Source organism: Eutrigla gurnardus (genome assembly GCF_963514095.1).
Source record: "Eutrigla gurnardus genome assembly, chromosome: 6".
Taxonomy (NCBI): domain Eukaryota; kingdom Metazoa; phylum Chordata; class Actinopteri; order Perciformes; family Triglidae; genus Eutrigla; species Eutrigla gurnardus.
Genome location: NC_139920.1, coordinates 9888433 through 9908485, shown reverse-complemented (window position 1 = coordinate 9908485; position 20053 = coordinate 9888433). Strand labels below are relative to the sequence as shown.

General features: G+C 43.6%; 2 protein-coding genes across 7 annotated transcripts in view; both read left to right on the top strand.

The window, feature by feature from the left end:
* Window positions 1–14289, top strand: part of evi5b (ecotropic viral integration site 5b) — a 32183-nt gene extending 17894 nt beyond the window's left edge. For 5 of the 6 annotated variants that reach the window (XM_084011621.1, XM_084011622.1, XM_084011620.1 and 2 more), the window contains 14 exons: window positions 274–417; window positions 1012–1101; window positions 1344–1441; window positions 1956–2016; window positions 2109–2162; window positions 3171–3203; window positions 3593–3736; window positions 4539–4670; window positions 4773–4913; window positions 5072–5230; window positions 5607–5753; window positions 6391–6486; window positions 10607–10702; window positions 12461–14289. In XM_084011621.1, coding sequence (XP_083867747.1) covers window positions 274–417; window positions 1012–1101; window positions 1344–1441; window positions 1956–2016; window positions 2109–2162; window positions 3171–3203; window positions 3593–3736; window positions 4539–4670; window positions 4773–4913; window positions 5072–5230; window positions 5607–5753; window positions 6391–6486; window positions 10607–10702; window positions 12461–12742 — 1677 coding nt within the window. In that variant the 3' untranslated portion in view covers window positions 12743–14289. The remainder of the gene's footprint in view (window positions 1–273; window positions 418–1011; window positions 1102–1343; window positions 1442–1955; window positions 2017–2108; window positions 2163–3170; window positions 3204–3592; window positions 3737–4538; window positions 4671–4772; window positions 4914–5071; window positions 5231–5606; window positions 5754–6390; window positions 6487–10606; window positions 10703–12460) is intronic. The other variant, XM_084011625.1, reaches the window with a different exon arrangement.
* Window positions 14290–15788: 1499 nt separating this feature from the next.
* Window positions 15789–19845, top strand: gfi1ab (growth factor independent 1A transcription repressor b). The gene is made up of 6 exons (XM_084011626.1): window positions 15789–16786; window positions 17330–17545; window positions 17930–18303; window positions 18441–18578; window positions 18723–18888; window positions 19040–19845. The coding sequence occupies exons 1-6, from the start codon at window positions 16675–16677 to the stop codon at window positions 19216–19218; spliced, it is 1185 nt and encodes a 394-aa protein (XP_083867752.1). The 5' UTR covers window positions 15789–16674; the 3' UTR covers window positions 19219–19845.
* Window positions 19846–20053: the final 208 nt, after the last annotated feature.

The window sequence follows — 20053 nt, the reverse complement described above, 5'->3', positions numbered from 1 at the left end:
CTGTGGCAGGTCCCTAAACATTTCTGTCTTCTGAAATCTATGTAGAATGCCTTAAACTATGGAAATATATTATGCAGTCTTGATCCCTGACTATTATATATTTAAGTTTTTATTTTTTTAACCAATACCATATACTTGTATATTGTGGCAGGTGGCCTAACATTTCCACTTGCAATAGCCAACATGTACCCTGAATTTGAAAGGCGGCAGGTGCTAATTTCATTCCCCGATATAGCGATGATGGTGTGAATCCTTATTATTTTTGCCTTGCAGGAGCAACTCCCGGAGCTGCACATACATTTCCAGGCTCAGAGCTTTCACACATCCATGTACGCCTCCTCCTGGTTCCTCACCATCTTCCTCACCTCCTTCCCTCTACCCGTTGCCACGAGGATCTTTGACATCTTCATGTGTGAGGTCAGTTGAAAAGAAGTCTAGCTGTTTAAAGAGCTGCCACCTGCTTTGAATGATATCAATCTGCTTACATAGATCCGTCTGTAAAGAATATGTGTCTTTACATATTTGTCATTCTGTTTATTTAGCTTGCATTTTTCAGTTTCAATCTCTTTTACTGAATTTACTTGTTTATGTGGTCTGTAATTTTTGTGAATGATCAAGATGTTGCTTTTCCTGTTTGTAGCATAATGGCCTCCAATGATCCAAAATGTACATGTGTCTATAAAAGGAACGGTTAACTCCTGTTAAAGGCAAGGGTTTCCACTCTTCTTCTTTTTTGGGGGGGATTTCTTCTGTTGCTTTGAGACAAACTACATTTGTAGATTACATGAAGTTGACAGTCATGGAAAGGTTATCCATTAGCACCACCTGCTGGATGAAACCAAAACAGCACAGTCCATTTTTATTGTTAGTGTTAGTTGTTTCACAGCTCTCTAGAGACCCATTGAAAGACATTTTAAATCCTCAAAACACTTAAAAAGAGATTTCACACTGATGATTGTTGTTTCATTGAAAGATAACTCCTCGGTGATTACTGGTGATCTCTCTCCTCAGGGTCTGGAGATAGTTTTCCGTGTGGGACTGGCCATCCTTCAGATGAATCAGACTGAACTGATCCAGCTTGACATGGAGGGAATGTTACAGGTATATCAGCCATGACCTCCATATGACTTGTCATCCAAGCAGCTTAGATGTGTGGTCTAAAGTGTGCGGCACCCTCGGGGGAGGAACCTCCACCACACCCAGATAATTGACACATATGTGTCTCTCAACCTCACCTGCTGTGTTCATGCTGACGTCTGATGTAGAGTTTTGGTCTCTGACTAAGACGTCAGGGTGTTTAAATGTGTGTGTGGCACTCACCCTGTTTCCTTCCTGTGCTTCAGCACTTCCAGAGGGTCATCCCACACCAGCTTGACAGCGGACCAGATAAGGTCATCCTGGCTGCATATCAAGTTAAATACAATGCCAAGAAGATGAAAAAGTAAGCACAACTAATGGTTCATCAACACATACCAACCTCTTCTTTTGGCCTATTTATTTCTACAGAAGAGCCTGTAAAAATCACATCCTCTTAGGCCCATCTCACCACAGTTCATGGATCTTTATCATTCTGGGTTCCGGTGTTCACTTTACAATTCAACTTTGTAACTATTTCATAGTGTCTAAATCATCCTAAGCTTTCAGCCATGACTGTAATGATTTGTAGAGCAGCCTCTCTTGATTTTGGGTTGTTGAAAATGTATATTTAAGATATCTAACATTTAAGCCTGCTCCAGACATTCTTAATCAAGGCTACCAAACCTATAAACGTTGTATGTTATGTTGTGGTTATAAAACTAATTTGTAGATGTTATTTCTTGCAGAATGTATTTAAATTGTATTTTGATTACTGCTATGGTTTTCAGTACCCCTGTCCATGCTAGACTGATTTTATCATGTAAGAAATGTTAATATTGTTGTGTTCATTGATTGTCTGTGATTTTTCTGTTTTTCAGGTTAGAGAAAGATTACACTACATTCAAAACTAAAGAGATGGAGGAGCAGGTGGAGATAAAGGTGTGCGGAGGTTGTTGAATGTTAAAATATGTTTTAAAGGCTCCTCAATGCGTATTTTGTTTTGTTTGATTCTGTAATTTCTGTGTTTGCAGAGGTTGCGGACAGAGAACCGGCTCCTGAAGCAGAGGATAGACACACTAGAGAAAGTGAGTGCAGCAGCGTTTGGCTCAGGTGCTCCATCACCAGACTAACCAGTCAGACAACGCTCCCCGCTCATCAGCATTACATTAACCGCATCCAGCTGTGTCTGCTCACACATCATGCATCTCTTCTTAATGAAGGAGTCTCGTCTTTCACTAACTGGGCTCTGTTAGTTGAAAGTCAATTTACTTGATAAGTGGTTGGCTGGTACAGTATGGTACATTTTCTGATGGCAGATAAAGTTGCCATCAGAAACAAGTTGACGTTGTCTTGGTGTCACGGTGACTGTCTGTGTGTTTGGAATAACGGATGCGACCTGAAGCAGAGACTTCTACAAGCTTGGAATGTGAAAGTGGCTTAATGCTGTCCAAGTCCATACAAAGCACTGCATGCCACGTTGCACTGCTTGTGTCATCCTGCAACATTTCATGTGTCTTTGAATGAGCGCTGCTGCTGCCAGGTAAAGGCACCATGCATGAGGTCTGCCGTGGACGGCGAGGGCTACGCCGCGTTTGCCTGCAGGGAGGGAACACTGGTCTTAATGAGTCCGTTACTTACAACCAGCTGGAGGCTGCTGCTCTCTGACCCCCCGGACCCTTTTAACTCTCCACTAACTGAACCGAGTAAAAGTTAAGATGAACCACATCCGAGTCCACCGCTTCTGTTCAGTTCAATAACACATGGCTCTTTAACACAGCCATTGTGCTGTTGTTCTACCATACTTCACTCTCTTGCTATTAGCTGTCCTGTATCTCTTCCTGTCTGAAACCTGTCGCTGTTATCAGCACCGCCTACTTTTTCACTTTATCAGCACCATCACATCTGCATGCAATGTTCCTTTTCTACCCCTGAATGTAAACACCATTCCACAGTCTGTAAACAAACCTTTCTGGATGGGAAATGAACATTGCATCTCTACTCTTAAACAATCAATTGTTCTTTATTTGTGTGCTTTAAACTGTCCTCTGGATTGTCTCTCTCTGCTGTCTCTTGTTGATATTTCTGTTTTGTAGGAAAGTGCTTCCTTGGCAGATAGATTGATCCAGGTATATTCCTCATTTTCTCTTTTCTGTATTACTCATGTTGCACCTTCCTTCTTCCTTCTCTCTCTTTAGCATTGCATGCTCATGATAAGTACAATGAAGATTATGCAGAATCTATGAACACTAATGATTCTCTGAATTAAGAACTAAACCAGCGTTTGATTACTGATTACATTGTTGAACAAGTGCATGAAACAGCACATTTTCGCATGTCAGAGGAAGTGAGAGACTCGTGCTGAAGAAAACAAGAACTAGAATATAAATCACACGTTGCTGGAGTTCAGCATGTCCTTAGAAAACCCTCATCTTCTCTTCTGATTCACCCACTCATTCCGCCCTCTCGTTTTCACTTCTTGTCATGCTCACACCTTCACGGTTGGTTATGTCCCAAGGGACAAGTGACTCGGGCTCAGGAGGCAGAGGAGAACTACCTGGTCAAGCGGGAGCTGGCCACAGTCAAACAGCAGAGCGAGGAGGCCAGTGCTCAGCTGGAGCAGGCCAAGGCAACCATCAGGCAGCTCCAGCAGCCGCATGTGGTAAGGAGGGCCGCAGAGTCCCCAGATGCCACTGCACTGGCACAGATCCTGTCCAGTCTGTGACGGGAGCTGTGATGTTGTGACTGCGATGCTTCCCAGAGCAGTTTGTCTTCAGCTGCACTGAGAGCTCAGGCTGACTATTTCAGCATCATGTGTTGTGCTAGAACCGACACCTGGGCTGCTAAAAATGCGACTACAGTTCAGATGTGTCACGGTTACTTGTTGACACACATTGCCTAGCAACAAAATTCAAGCAGTGGCAGAGCAGGGCTTTAATCACTTTGCACATCGGCTTTGGGTAATTATCTGTTTGGCATGCATGATTTAAAATTGGGACACGGAGTACTACACAGCTCAATCACCTTACAGTCTTCTGCATTTTCAGAAATGCATTCATGAATTTGTAAGCAGTTGTCTGACAGGCTGGTAGATTTCACACATGGCACCTTGTTCAGGGAATCTATTGACTGAACATTCTTAATTATTGATGGTTGCATTCCAGATAAGATGCAAGCATTACAATGTTTTACATAATTTGCTATCTTGCTTCTCAATGAGCAGTCATGAATTATTTATGTGAAGGAAGTGAAAGGCAAAATGGTTTGTGTCAGCTGCAATTAAGGTTGAATTCTTTGTAGCGGAAAGCAGAGAGGCATTAAGGTGTGTTTTCTTCCAGAATCATTTTATATATATATATATATATACACACACACACACGAACACAAACAATATTATCATAGGGCACTCAGGCATCGGCATCTGTAGCTCTGCTGTCCGTGCTCATGCACATGTCCTGTTGTAGAAGGGAGCCCCTCGGTACTCGGAGGAGTCCGTCCTGCAGCTGGAGAGAGAGCTTGTGCAGGCTCGGCTGATGGAAGCAGAGTCTCAGTGCGCTCTCAAGGAGATGCAAGACAAGATCCTTGATATGGAACAGGTAAGTTCAGTGCATGATGTCCTGCCTAGGGATGGGACGACAAAGGATTTTAATCACGGATTAAGATAAAAAAAACATCTAACTGTTCCTCCCCTTTCTTAGAGGAACACATCGCTACCAGACGACACCAATGTAGCGCGTCTTCAAGAGGAGCTGATTGGAGTGAAGCTGAGAGAGGCCGAAGCCCTGACCGGCCTGAAAGAGCTGAGACAGCAAGTCAGAGACCTGGAAGAGCACTGGCAGGTGAGCACCAACATGTCGATCTCATGTCAAAACATTATCATTTTTAGATATTTTTTTCTTCAAAGTGCAATATGCCTGTGTCATACAGTGGAAAAGGACGACATGGATATCATTCAATAAGTAGTGGAAATGTGATGGACTGTAACACCTCTCCTCAGCGCCACTTGGCACGCACCGCTGGTCGCTGGAAGGACAGCCCCAGGAAGAACACCCTGAGTGAGCTGCAGGACGAGCTGATGAGTGTGCGGCTACGTGAGGCCGAGGCCCAGGCAGAGCTGCGGGAGACTCGCCAGAGGATGCTGGAGCTGGAGACACAGGTCAGATCATGATCAGCTTCAGAAACACACTAACCCGATGAAGCTAATATATCCTGTAGGTTAGTCTTTTGTCCTGCATTTTCAAATTCATAGCTTCTCTGTCCTTATAATGCCAATATTCATAGGACATTAAATTGTACACTGTAGTATTGAGAATTAAGTAAGTAAGGTGGACCTACAATTTATATAATTAACAGTAAAAGAAGTGAATTCTCCACCTGTATTGTCACACATTATCCTTCAGAGGGCAGCAGTCATCTTTTCCAAACAACTCACACTCTTGTGTGCAGGCAGTTCTGATCCTATTATTGTGTTACTCAGATGTTTTTCTTCTATCTCATTAAAACTTGTCTTTATGTGCAACATGCTCGCGCAGAATCAGATTCACAGCAACCACCTGCGACGAGCGGAGCAGGAGAGTCGCTGTCTTCAGGACTGCGTGCAAACGCTGACGGTGCAAAATAAAGACCTGCATGTGCAACTGCAAGAGATCAAGCGGAGACAAGCTGAGATTGAGTGCAAGGTACAACTCTGCTGCCTCTCAACCAAAGTGGCTAAATCCAAATCAATCTCAAGTTTGTGTTATCGTGTAAAATTGGAGGACAATATTGTTGTTTATTTGTTCTGTTTATGTGGTGCTTTTTCCTTGTGCTTTATTAGGATTTCAGTTTTAATACTACTTGAGATGTCTTGTCATAGGTGTAGTCTACACTGGGGACATGTCCAGACCCCTTTTTAAAAGTATAATTTGTTAAAAATCTTCTCTAAAAATAGCTAAATTAAATAGATGATATCACATAGAAAAGAAAATATCGCTCCTGCTTTGCAGCTGTGGGGCGGGGTGTGTTTCAGTCATGTTGTGTAAATCCTGTGTGATAGGAGATGGTGTTGATTGATATTGTCCTGAGTGATAATAGTCTATAGCCTGCCGGTGTAGATCCTGTATGAGTATCTATGCCTACAAGTGACGATATTGTCTTATGATGAGGTGTAGCCTGTCGGTGTAGATCCCCTGTTTACAGGCCTACATTACTAGTGTATTGCGTGTGAGCGGGTGTTGGCACCCATGTGTACAATACATATATTTATACTGGCATTCACATCATGCCTACGCGGGGCTTTGGCAGAACCGTCCTCAGCTTCTTTTTGTTTTTCTGCAGAGTAAGGAAGAGGTGATGGCAGTGAGGCTGCGGGAAGCTGACAACATCGCTGCTATGGCTGAACTCCAGCAACACATCTCAGAGCTGGAAATTCAGGTGAAGTCCCAGCACACTCGTTGCTATGTTTGGATGTAACATTACACTCTGCCTCCGCGTCAAGCTCTCCTTCACAAATCACATTTAAACTCCCCACAGACACATCCAGGAATGTATGTGTATGAGTTATATTCTTATCTTCATTGATGAGAGCACGATGGTTAGTTTGGCCGACATGTTTAACGTTTAGTGTTGCAGTATGAGTGATGGCGTTCAAATCATAATCTAAGATGGAACTCCAGTGGTTATTTCACATGACAGATTTCTGTATTTGTGGTTTAGTCTGAGCTCTTCTCACTGGTTTGAAATAGACAGAGATAGCGCTGGATGTGTTGTTTTCTTATGTTTCTAAGGAAACGTTGTCAATCAAATCAGATCAAACCACACCCACGCAGTCCTGATGACGCAGATTGTCAGTTATTTCATGTTTTTTCTAACTTTGAATCTTTAAATCAGTCATGGATATGTAAAGTGTTCAGCTACTTTAAGGTCGACATACATGGTGAACGGCGACGATAGACTTGAGAACAGATTTAATTTGCCTTTTTAAATAAATCCAAACATTAGTAGAAGAAATCCACCTAAAAATCGGAATTTTCCCCAAACTTTAAGTTGAGATGAAATGAAAAATGCCTTTTAACCATTTTATATCACATCATCGAACAATAAATATGCAAACAAATACATTTGCACATTTTTAAATCAAACCCAGCCATCTGTTCTTCCTAAACCAAATATGTTGGAAGTTAAAGATGCTCTAACTTCGGTTTCATTGGGACATTTCCTTTTTGTGCAACTTGTAAATGTGGACTTATATCAGAACTGTCATTGAAGCACAAAACCCATGATGCTTTCATGACTTTTAATGATGTTTGACATAAACTCACTCCTTATATGAGCCACTCTCCACAGTCAAGAGTGAAGAAACTAGTACTATTTATCCCCAAACAAATGTAACGCTACACACAACAAGGGTGACTAAAACAAATACAGGCATCTTCTTACACTGCTGACACTCACCAGTTCTGATTGATCACAGATAAAATAAGATCTAAAAACAGTCCTACGTAGTTTCAGGCTTGTTTGTGGGCTCAACACTCTTTTCAAATGACTGAAGCTGTGCAGCAACAGAGAATGTTGTTGTTGTGTGTTTTGGTTAGCCGATCTGCCCATTTACCTCAGCTGTCCTCTATTTTGCACTTCTGTCGTTTTGCATGTGTGTGCTGGCCAGTGAAGTCTGCTGGGAATCAACCAAACCATGAAAGTGTAGAGTGATTCACGATATTATCCAATCAAAATATGATCAAAACTACTAACATAGTGGAATCACTCCTATATATTGTCTCATCCCTTCCACAGTCGAAATAGAAATATATAAAAATACTTATACATACAATATTAATGTAAACATTTTTACTAAAAAGTATTTAAAGAGCGACAATTTTATAATCTGATAATCTGACTATTATTTATTGCTAACATTGATTGATTCGGTTGAAACACTTGACTTTCTGTCCCCCTATTTAGCATGCATACGCAGTAGATAAGCATTTAGTGAATAGTTTATACCACACAACATAGAGATACAAGTGTTTAATAATGTGGCACCTATTTATAAGTATGACACCTACAACACACCTCCCCCTCTTCCATTTCTCAGGCACTCGCAATTACATGTGGTCTGAGGTTTCGTTACTAAGCGATAGAGCAAAAACATGCAACACCAAAGTTTACCACTACCGCCCTCGTACTTTTTAGAATCTGCGTAATGAGCTCTCAGTAATGCTCAGAAGCATTACACTATGTTTACAACCTTTTTATTTTCTGATCAGCTTTCAGAGATGTGTTGCAGGAGTCGATTTCACGTTGGAAGTTCTGTCTGAGCTGAAATCACTGTGTACCTGTTGGCTTCTTGGTCTGTGGTTTGGTTACTTGCTCTATAAGTTGTGGGTGAAAACAGCTTCATTTACGGAAAAAAGAGGAAGAAATCAGTTTCTTGCCTTTCTCTTGGTGTGACGCATCTCGGTGGTGGCGATAATGCGATCTGCAGCTTGCGTTATGATGCGAGCGGTCGGCGTATGAGCGTCTACACTTGGCTCCGTGAAGTGTAGGAGACGGAGCCGATACCAACGAAGAGCCATTCAAACATCATGGTGTTGTGTGCCTTTATAGCCCTTCAAGAACAACATGGGTAATCCTGCAGAGATTTAATGAAGAGATGCATTTAATGATAACAACCAGTGAGTAATGATGAACATTCAGGATGTCTAGAAAGGTTTGTATGGAGGACTCTTTCACTCTCATTGCCTCCGCTCAACGCCACAGCCGACCGTCTCTGGCCTGATAGGAAGTGGTTTCTTGGCTTGAAGCAGAGACTCCACCAAACGTGACATGCATGGTTTATTTTGAGGTTTCTATGGCATGCTCATAGTCATTCTCATGTTTACTGTATTTGTCAAGTGATGAGGCAAATGTAGAGTATCGTTAATCTCTCGTGTGCTCAGAAAAAAGCAAACTAATGATAATCTGTACTACAGTTAAACATTCTGTCATGTCACTTTGAAGGATCGTATCTGTGCTTTACTGAGGCAGCTAATCGTTCCATGGAAAATGTCATCGTAGCAGAAATGTAAATCAAATCATACCTTTTCAAACGTCCTTCGCAGACAAATAGAGTTTTTTCTGCAGAGATGTGCGGAAAGTGTAAAAATAACGCTGAATGTGCTGAATGAAACAACGCATTCTGTCAAATGGTTTTCGAATGTTTTTTGTGGGGAATTATTTTATGAGTCATGATCTAGCTTTAGCGGCAGGCTAGTCTTATTTACCTACCTACCATAGGTAATGCACAATAATAGGTAATGCACTAAAATGTGCACGACGTGGTTGATGGATGTGACAAACGCTTTCACCCTGTTCATGTCCTGCCTGACTTATTTTACCTTACTTTTATTATGTAACTTATGTAATTACCTAACAGCAAATACACTAGTTACATAAGACATCTTACCAATTAAACCCAAACCATTCTCTTTTCCTAAACTGTAAGTTATTTTGTTGCCTAAACAACAGGTTTTGCACTGCAGGATGTTGCACAGACTTACTCATCGATCGTGTTGCTAGACAACGCAAAACAATACCTAACCTTTCATCAGATATCACATTAAGCGTTGTATGGTTATACAGTACATCAGATAATGATCAAAGATCAAATTATTATTTGCCTGAATATCGGCTGAGCATTCATGTCACTGAAGGTACTGGACTTCTTCACAGAGAAAGCCCATTTCACCTTCATATATTCCTCCTTCTGTTACAACCAAACACAGTTAACAGACTTGGGGGTGCAGGAACGTTTGGCACCCCCGGCCACAGCCTGACACCTGTTGATTCACACAGCTGAACACAAGGAAGTCTTTTTAACTGCCGGCCACTTATCGGTGCTGTGTTCTGGAGCGCCGTAAGCTCAAAAACAATAGATTCCTGGAATAATTTCACTTGTTTCGACTTCTTGTGAGGAAAAAGCCTTCTGGGACCCGCCACCTTACCACAGGAATCAAAAACCCATCTGTATTTTGGGCTGTTGACGGCCTCCGCTCTCCTGCCTCTCCACCCCGCCCCTGCTGTTAGCTGTGTGCATGCATCTTCCCCTTTTAGTCTTGTGTTCCCGCGCTTCAGCCTGTGGTTTGAACTGGTCTCGCTATAAAAACTGGTAGGTTCAGGGGTGTGAGGTTTGAAACGGTGTGTGTGTGTTTGTCTCCGATGCCTGCAGATGTCTTCACTGAGGAAGATAAACATCACATGGGATGTTTAACTGTTTAACTGTGCTAACAACCAGCCTCATCCCTGGGGCCCAAGGAGGAAATCAAGCATAAAATCACACTGTTTCCCCCGACATCTGCCGCTTTAATGCTGCTTTTACAGTAGCGGGGCTCTAGTCCCGGCCAGTGTTTGTCCTGCTTCTACAGTTCACAACATTTAATCCCTGGGTGTTTTACATGCGTATATATATAGAGTTTTTTGCTTTGCAGATGCTAAAATATTTCTTCATCTTCCTTCGTTTTAGGGAAACCCCTAGTAGTGTGTCTTACTTACAAACGCATGTCTCTCCTGCTAACAGAAAGAAGAAGGAAAGGTCCAAGGCCAGCTGAACCACACAGACTCGAGCCAGTACATCCACGACCTCAAAGACCAGATAGCAGAGCTAAAGCACGAGGTGAGATTTGTAAAACAAGCATCGGGTCCTTTAGTAATCTCACTACCTGTTTGGTTTTTTTCCTCGAAGCGATTCAGATTTTGTTGTTGCCATGTTGTTTGATCTAGCATTTCAGAAGGTTTCACAGGATTCCCTCAGATATGTTTTTTCTTTGAGGCTAACCGATTAGTAGAAGTGTTAACTACACCCAGAAACTTCCTGTGCAGAGTTTACATTGCACACCTGCAAGTAATGTTACCTTCACAGACGTGACCTATGGATCTTTCTACAAGAGGGTTTTACCAAGCTGATCACAGAGCCACGATAGATAATAATGTGCATTTAGAGCCTAGAAATGTGTATTTTTATTTAATGAATAAACATTCACCTTTATTTTTTGTTTAGTTGTTTGTATTTGTGGTGCAAATGTTATGATTTAAGGTGAGAGCCTCATCTTCATGAAGATATTTTTTTTTTTTTACTGCAGATAGTGGTCCTTGTTGTCTCCCAGCAGACCAGTTATTGACTGGAAGAATATCGTATCTTGACATGGGATTAAATCAAAACAAGCAAGAACAAACAAGTTAACCAATGCAGTTGGTGAATGTGGTTAAACTGGAGTCTCATTAGTTTTTTTCTGACTCCAGTTCATATCAAGGCAGTGCAGTCGCAGTCATTTCCCCTCTCACTTGGTTTTACCTTGTGGTCCTCTTGGGTGAAGCGTGTCCTGCTATGAATCATGCTAAGTCAAGTGACCAAACCTGAAAGTGGATCAGGTCCCACCATCCTCCTCCTCCTCCTCCTCCTCCTCCTCCCCCTGCAATTTGACTTAATACCTGCCTCGTATTGCTGGAATCTTTGACTGCAGTCAGTCAGATGTTGATTAGATCACCATTTCCTTTTTGCAACAACAGGAAGGCAGACCACCAAATTTAGACCGATGCAGATTACGTAGGCTTGTTTCTGTCATTTTGTTGACTGTTTATTGTGCTCTGAACTGGCCTCTGAATGCATCTCTTCCTACATGTCTGGCTGCTGCATGGCAGGCCGACTCAGGTGAGTCAGTACAAATGTGCCATGTTAATTCCAGTGGTGAAAACCTGATCATGTGTCGCCCCCACCCTAGTCCCTTTTGGGTCCGTTTACCTCACGGCGTGGGAGACGGTCCTGGATGCTCCCATAGGAAAGTGATGCTGAGCCGCTCTAAATTAGAAGTAGGGAAGGTGACCTGATGTGTCAGCCAGTTAGTCCTCATCCTTTTAGTCTTTTCATGTGTAAAACCCAGATCATAGACTGTATTTAAGAAGTGGACGTGTCAGTGAGGCGTCACCCATTGGTTTGTGGACTAACATCCACCTCTGATCAACAGCAGAGAACAGCCTCTGACGTTCAGTATCAGTAGGACTCATTCAGGACCGTCTCCCTTTGTTGTCCATTGTTCATAATGGAGCCCTCACCCATCAAACGTTTACACAACGGCTTTATCCCAAATACATCCTACAGACTGATTCTGGGGACATTCACACTGGAAATATGACTCTTGTGTGAGTCTGTACTGTATGCAGCGCCTACTTCATACTATTGGTACACATCTTATTATTTACATTGTTCATTTTTGGTTGAATGCATGTTAGATTTGTGAAAGAACATGTTTATATTTGAAGATCACTGCTGCGTGGATCTGTTTTGTTCATGCCATATCCCTCAGTGTTTGTGTTCTCCCTCACAAGTTAACAGTTTTTGAGTTGCTCCTAATAGTCATTGTGCTCACTCTCCCAGATTTGCTGCTTAAAAGGACAGAGGGGCTTGGCCAATCAGCCCACTTTTGACGGGATCCACATCGTCAATCACTACATTGGGGATGATGGGTCGTACCAGTCTTCAGACGAAGATGGAGTCAAGGGCCCCGGCCTCCAGGACAGCCAGCAGAGGAGCAGGAGCCGTGTCAGACTGCGCCCCAACCTCGAGGACACCGACAGCGAGGAGGACGAGGAGGACGACGACGAGACCCTGCGACTCTCTGTACCTCAGAGCGGCAGCCAGAAGTCCACCATCGTGTGACGAGCACCCGCTGGCCGCCAGAGTTGGGGCCGAGGCCGTCAGCACTCGCTGAGGAAGAGGAGGCATTTCCAGCAGCCATTTCAGAGGAGAGGTCTCGACCGGGACTTCTGAATTTCAGAAAGGAAATGCATCATCATTTCATATCACGAGAATCACACTTTATTTAGTTTATTTTGTAGTTTTTGTCTTGTTTCTGAGGACGACAAACGCCTGCCAGTCTGAGCACGGTGGACACAGACGCAGACCATCAGCATGGACCTCAACGGATCATTAGATAACGTGGAGGGTATCAAACTCTACGGGGTCACAGTGGGGAGGTGGGAGGGCGAAGGGGGTGGACCCCCTCTCGTAGGTACAACACAGAGAAAGAGACTGTGCAATAAAACCTTTTATGCTATATTACACACTTCAGCCAATGTGTTTTTATATTTTTAAAGCATTTTATAAATGAACATCAAAACTGTATTGATGCCGTTACTACTAAGTGTCCATCATGCAGAGGCAGAACTGTATAAGTGTTGTGTGTGTGTATACTTATCTGTTGTCTTGATGATCAGCGGCCGGTTTCAAAGCGGTTTGCCAGCGCTGGCTTGAGAAAATGTTGACTTGTTGGCCTTAGCACATGTCCCATGCCTTCCACCGAGGCTGGTGTACCACAGGGTCAATGTGACATCTGCATACTTGTAGATATGTAAATGTGTATTATTTTTTTTTCAATTCCTTTTGAACTTGAAAATATGTATCTATTGCATATCTGATGTTTAGAATATATTGTAAAATTCTGAAAAAAAGGGACATATGAGTTAGTTTAACAGTTTTTAACACAAATGACAAATCCTGTTGGGAGAGAATAACAGCTGGTTTTCCCTCGGCAGAAGACTTCAGCTGGCGGTTCTCTGAGCAGCGGATCGTCGGTGCAGAAAAAGAGACTACTGTTGCTGTTGTACTGTCTTCTCTGAAAGCGTCCCGACTTTATTTTCATTATGAGCCCCTCAGTAAGTCGCTTCAGCACACAGAAGATTTGCAGATGAGTCAAAGATGAGTAATGTCTATCAGAAGTTTTGTGTATCACAAAATGTGCACGTAAAAAGGGCAAAGGTCCTGAGGGGGGGTAAACTGGGAGATGCAGCTGAGATATCGCAACCTAATACACTCTATAACACAATCCGGGGAGGAATCAAGGGTCGTCCGTGTTACCAAAGTAAGCACTATCTTCTGTATTGTGCTCATCCACAGGCCAGTCCCACTCCGTTTCATGCCGAGCACCTAATAGACTTTCCTCTGTATTGAACACTAACTCCTGTATTCGGTGGAAGTGAATGCAGCGGTCTCGTCATGTCCAGGAAACTGAAATGATTGTGACTTTGAGCCGGTAATGCTAATGTCCCTTTGATGAACAAGTGTTGTTTGATGGGAGAGGAACACGTTATGGCACTTTTTGAGTCTGCAGTGCAGTAAGGACACACATGGCAACACTATGGAGACTAAATGAGATGGTTGTGTGTGTGTGAGTGTGTGATGAGTACACAATAAAAACGTTTGATAAACCTTTGACTGATGTCTCTTTTTAAGTAGGCATGCGGCAGACACCTGTAACCCGGGCCTCCTCAGGCAGACCGACTCTGAGCACATGGGGGATGTTGTGTCTCAATGCTGCCTTCCTCTGTGAAGATTCTCGCTTAGATTGACTGCTTTCAGGAAGTGATTTCTCGCGGTTTTCAGAGCTGAGCCTCAACTACCAATCATTTCATGCAGAAAACCACATTTTAAAGAGCATTTCTCTCCGGGCGCTCTGAAACATTCACCAGGTTTGTTTTATTACCAAATGATCAGGAGGAGGGCTTTTTATTAGACATTAGTAAAGTCTGTAGCTGTGATGGTCATTGTTGTGAATAATTTAATGTTGCAGTGATTGATGATGCTTGATATTTTTGAACATGGGTTTCATGGCGCAGTGAGTTTACATAGGACGCGCGTCTGCTTCTGTCGCCACATAAATAAGATGAGTCGGATTATGGATTTAAAAATAACATCATCTTTTGAGTTATTTATGTGTGTATGTATATATATTTTAAAAAATTGTTTTTTTCATATATGTCTCGGTAGTCTGTATAAAAGGTGTTACAGCTTTATAAATGTATATTTACCCTCACATACAGCATATGTCTATAGATGAGGCTACAATATATCCTGAAACGTTAGTTGTAATACGAGATTATTTTTAAGGTTTGATTTCAAAAGAAAATAAATATTCGCTAATTAAAATTATGCATGTGCTAAAACAAGCTCACATTATTAAAGTCAGACAAAGTGGCTTCTGCAGAACAACCCGGTATTAACAACGTAAACACATTATTAATGTTGTTTTTTAATCAGCTGTATTGTTGTTGGTTGTGTTTCACTCACATTGGCCGTCCTGGCAGGATGCCACACTCCGGCTCTGACGCAGCGCAGAGCGTCCTCTCTGCCGGCCTATCGGCTCCTCCGGGCCGCGGGCCCGGCCTGCTTCTCTTTATCGGGTCGCTCTTCATATCTCCTCCAACACTGTGTCCGGATGCAACGGCCGTGTGCTGTCTAATCGAGTCCGGCATGTGGCGCTTTGATTTCCTGCCCGGCATTTACTGATAGGCTGGTTTCAGCCGAAACGCGCTGGTCTGATAGTGAAGGTGCGTCCAGTTCGATCTGCTGAAACCAGCCTCGGTCTCCGATATTGTGTTTTAGTGGCGAAAATTCTGACAGTTGTGGAAGATTTGATTTCAGCTGATTTACATGCGGGTGTGGGAAATGTTGAATTCATATGGAGCTCTGCGATTTAGTAAATAAACCCAGGCAGTGCTGATCAGTATAATTCCAATCAAATATATGTTCTTTGCCTTGTGGTGATCAATCCCCGCAGCACTTGGGATTCACTTATTGCACCTGCAGTGGATAAAAGGCACCGGGACGCACGACTCTATTGTTCGGTGCGTAATGACGCTTAAATACAATCCTGGCCGAACAGAAAACAAATGGTCTGTTTCTGAGCTTCTTCCCTTTGAGCATGAAGCCGAGGGTAATGTGAAACTGTCACCGCGGGCGTGCAGGTCGGCGAGTGTCTGTCACATAATGACAGCTTACGACCCAAACTGCCCACCAGACCGGGACAAAGCCCCACCAAACACGTCACGTGGGGACCCCCGGGGCACGAGATTTAATCGCAATTAATGTTCACGTTATGTGTGGATATGTATGAACTGAATTAATGGAAATTAATTAATTGTGTTTCAGGGAGAAAACAAACAAAACAAACTGCTGCATGCTTGTGATTGTGATCTCTATTAATCATCCAAGTCTGTCGGTTCAGAATTTCCCCGGCGTTTTTTTATTTTAGGCAGACACCCTGGGGTGCGCCTCCGCGTTTCCTCTCCCCTGCAGGTTGAGCAAGGCGCTGATAAGGCCTGTATCTCTTCTGATTGCCACGATCTTCTCTGGAGCCACGAGCTGGGGTCTGATGCGAAGGGGGGTCGGGGCCCTGGATTGAAAGGTCTCCTATCGATGAACATGATCTAGCCTGCTGCTGATCATTCCGTTGATCAAACCAGGAAACTTGTGAAATGAGTAAATGTGGAGGTGAAACGTCGTCGCCCCCGCCTCAGACTAGTTTCCTAATAGCTGCAGTAACCGCACCGCGCTGACTAGAACGCCGCAGGCGGATTTCTCTTAGACGCATTGAGTGGAGGACAGTGACACCTGTCCGTGCAACACCTGGCAGACGGGGCGGGCGTTGTGCGCATGCTCCGTCGTCAGGTTGCCATCCTTTAAAGCGCCGGGACCCGCACCTCCCACCAGTGGAGAGCCGCTGTTTTACAGGAGTGAGAGCGAGCAAGCAGCGTCCAGGACTCCTCTCACAGCTGGATTATTTCTCCCTGCGTGTGTCTGCTCTCAGATCAGAGATGCCTCGCTCCTTCATGGTGAAGAGCAAGAAGGCGCACAGTTACCACCAGCCCCGGACTCTGGAGGATGACTACAGCCGGCTGGACGCGATACTGGCGCACATTTGCTCAGGTGTGTGACATGTTATCCCATTCCATTTCTGTAAACTAAAACATATATGTTTTATCATGGCAATAATTGTGGTAGCCTATGTTGATATAGGTATAATTATATATGTTTAAAGACATGAGATTATGTCACACAAAGGGGAAACTGCATTCATACCATATCACTGCTTTTACAGTTTAAAGGTGTCGAGCAGTGAATTTGGCTGATATTCTAAAAATGGTGAAAGAAATAAACAAGCTAAATATCTGATTTTTATATAAATCACTAACGAAAAAGATTGACGTTTTTTCTTTATTTTATTCCTGTTTTTTTTTTTATTGTATTACATTATATATATAATAGTTGGTAATAAGGTAAGGCTGGCCTTACCATCGTTGTAATTTGGCGCACAGATCCTATTTGAACAATTGCCCTTTAGTGCCATGATTGTGATGTAAGTGCCATAAATGAGTGACTTTCTTTATAATAGCTTTTAAACTTGCCATGTAACATTGCGGGAGGTTAGAGGTTCTAACATTATAATGCGCTCTCTTTCGTTCCGTGAAGATGCGGAGTGTTCGCCGTGCGTCCTCTCAGAGGCAGATAAGCTCCAGGATGACACGGACATGTCGGTGGACAGGTACGGCCTCTCCCCGGACTCCCACCTGGCCGACGCGGCGGATTTCTCCCCGAAGTCCCCACTGAGCTGCGCCGACAGTCTGTGCGGTCGCTCCTCGGACTATGAAGACTTCTGGAGGCCGCCGTCCCCCTCTGCATCCCCGGGTACAAACACACAGCACCACGCAGATAGGATTACTTTCATTAAAACGATCACATGTTCATATATATGGAAAAATATGGAACCTTTGAGGCCGAACACTCTATTACATGTTTTTATATGATTTACGTCCGATGCTGTCAGATTGTATATTACTTTTCAGCTAATTTGCCTGTTTCTTCGTAGCGTATTTTGGCCTGAATGACTTTATTATGGGGCATGCTCCCCCTTTACACCTGATATTATTGCTTTTCCCAACGGAACCATCATCTGGGAATTCCCTGAAAGAACATTGCATGACTCTTTCTGCCCCCTCGGTCCCCGCGGGCTCCAGGAAACGCCCCGCTTCCACCATTAAATTTTAATCCGGCCTCTGCTCTCCTCTCCAGTTGATTCGGAGAAATCCATCTCTCCTCGGGTGGACGAGACGCAGCCTTTCGCCATCCCCTTCCGGCCGTATGCCTGGAGCAGCTACCCGGGGCCGGGTCTGAGGCCGCTGGTGCAGCAGAGCCTCCATCCCGTGGAGGTGGACCGAGGCCCGGCGGCGTTGGCCTTCTACGGGGACAGGAGCAGCCAGTCTGCTCTGTACGCAGACCGGACTCTGGGCGAGGAGACGTACGGGGAGTACCGGAGGCACGCTGCCGCGCTGCTGTTTCCGGAGGGAGGCCTGCACGGAGAAGCCCACACCGCGAAGGCCCAGTCAGACCTGCTGTGCTCCAGTCTGATCCTCAATGGTGCTTTCAAGTGCATCAAGTGCAGTAAGGTGAGTCACCCTCTGCTTTGCGATCTAAAATAAAATATAAAGAAAATGACCTCTGACCTCCCCGCCAGGGAGATTTTACACCTGTTTGTATCTGTATTGTTATTTCTAAAACGTCTTATTTCCTTTCTTTCCACCAGGTGTTTTCTACTCCACACGGTTTGGAAGTCCACGTCCGCAGGTCGCACAGCGGCACCAGGCCTTTCGCTTGTGAACTCTGCGGCAAAACCTTCGGACACGCAGTGAGCCTGGAGCAGCACAAAGCCGTGCACTCTCAGGTAACTTCACACTCTTTAAAAAAACCGCATCCTGCAGTTCGCACCTCCTCTGCGTCTGCACGTTGCTGTCGGCCTCCTCTTTCAGTCAGACTGGCCTCACTGACAAGAAATCATCATTAAACACGCTTCTGCGTCACGTTTCAGGAAAGAAGTTTCGACTGCAAAATATGCGGTAAAAGCTTCAAAAGGTCGTCTACTCTGTCGACGCACCTGCTCATCCACTCCGACACCCGGCCGTACCCCTGCCAGTACTGCGGGAAGAGGTTCCACCAGAAGTCCGACATGAAGAAACACACGTTCATCCACACAGGCAAGTGGAGTCAATCTGTGCGTAATGTGTGCGTAAAAGTCCCAAATCTGCCGGATGTCCAGGGTATAATAAGAAATAAAACTAACCCTTATTTGAAATTTGAAAAAATAACGTGTCTCCTAAATTTGTGGTGTTTTTTTCTTCTTTTCAGGTGAGAAGCCACACAAATGTCAGGTGTGTGGGAAAGCGTTCAGCCAGAGCTCCAACCTCATCACACACAGCAGGAAACACACCGGATACAAACCTTTCGGCTGCGACCTCTGCGGCAAAGGTTTCCAGAGGAAAGTAGATCTGAGGAGACACAAAGAGACGCAGCACGGACTCAAATGAAGCGCGTCATCATCGGACTTTGGTCTTTAAATCATTCATCTGAGGACATCTGAGAAATACTCTTTTTTTACCACTTTTTCTTGGATCAAGATGAATTTTGATCCACATGTAAAAACTTAATTATAGATGTATAATTAAGTTTTTACACTGTGGGTGCAATGTCTATATGTATATATAATTATCTCATCTGATACGCAGATTATTTATTTATTTTAATAAACAAAACTCCAACGAATAAGACTTAAACAAACGACTTCCTCCGGCGGACAGTTTGTGCAGACATCAACACTAAGTCTCCCTCCATCCCACCGCAGCCTCTTCAAACATGCATCGTGTTTGTATTACCGACTGTGTGAAGCAGCCGAAGCTGCATCGGACCCAAAACATTTCAATAACCGGATCGACGGTCTAAAACCAGCAGAGATGAAAATCTGCGCTCCTCCAAAGAACTGAGGCATTTTGTTGTCGGTGCGGAGCCATGCTGGCAAAACAGCCTCGATCTCAGACTGTGTGATTTAATAAACAACAGGGTTACTACCTTACTCGCCGAGCGGGTATATCTTCACATTTTCCATTTTGCACGTTATTGTCAAAATGAACTTGTCGTTTACAAATAAATCTATTTTTTCCCAGGCAATTTTATTTTCTGGTTGGTTTCTTTCCTTTTTCTTCTAAACTTTAAAAGCAATAAAATCGTAAATGTATTATTATTATTATTATTATTATTATTATTATTATTATTATTATTATTATTATTATTAGCCTATTATTAGCCTATTATTATTATCATAAGAGTAGAAGTAGCACATTTCGCTTTTACAGTAATGGGTTTTTA

Coding starts and splice junctions, on each gene's coding strand:
- gfi1ab (XM_084011626.1), top strand. CDS start 16,675: ATGCCTCGCTCCTTCATGGTGAAGAGCAAGAAGGCGCACAGTTACCAC. Junction 17,546..17,929: donor GTCCCCCTCTGCATCCCCGG/GTACAAACACAC, acceptor TCTCCTCTCCAG/TTGATTCGGAGAAATCCATC. Junction 18,889..19,039: donor ACACACGTTCATCCACACAG/GCAAGTGGAGTC, acceptor TCTTCTTTTCAG/GTGAGAAGCCACACAAATGT.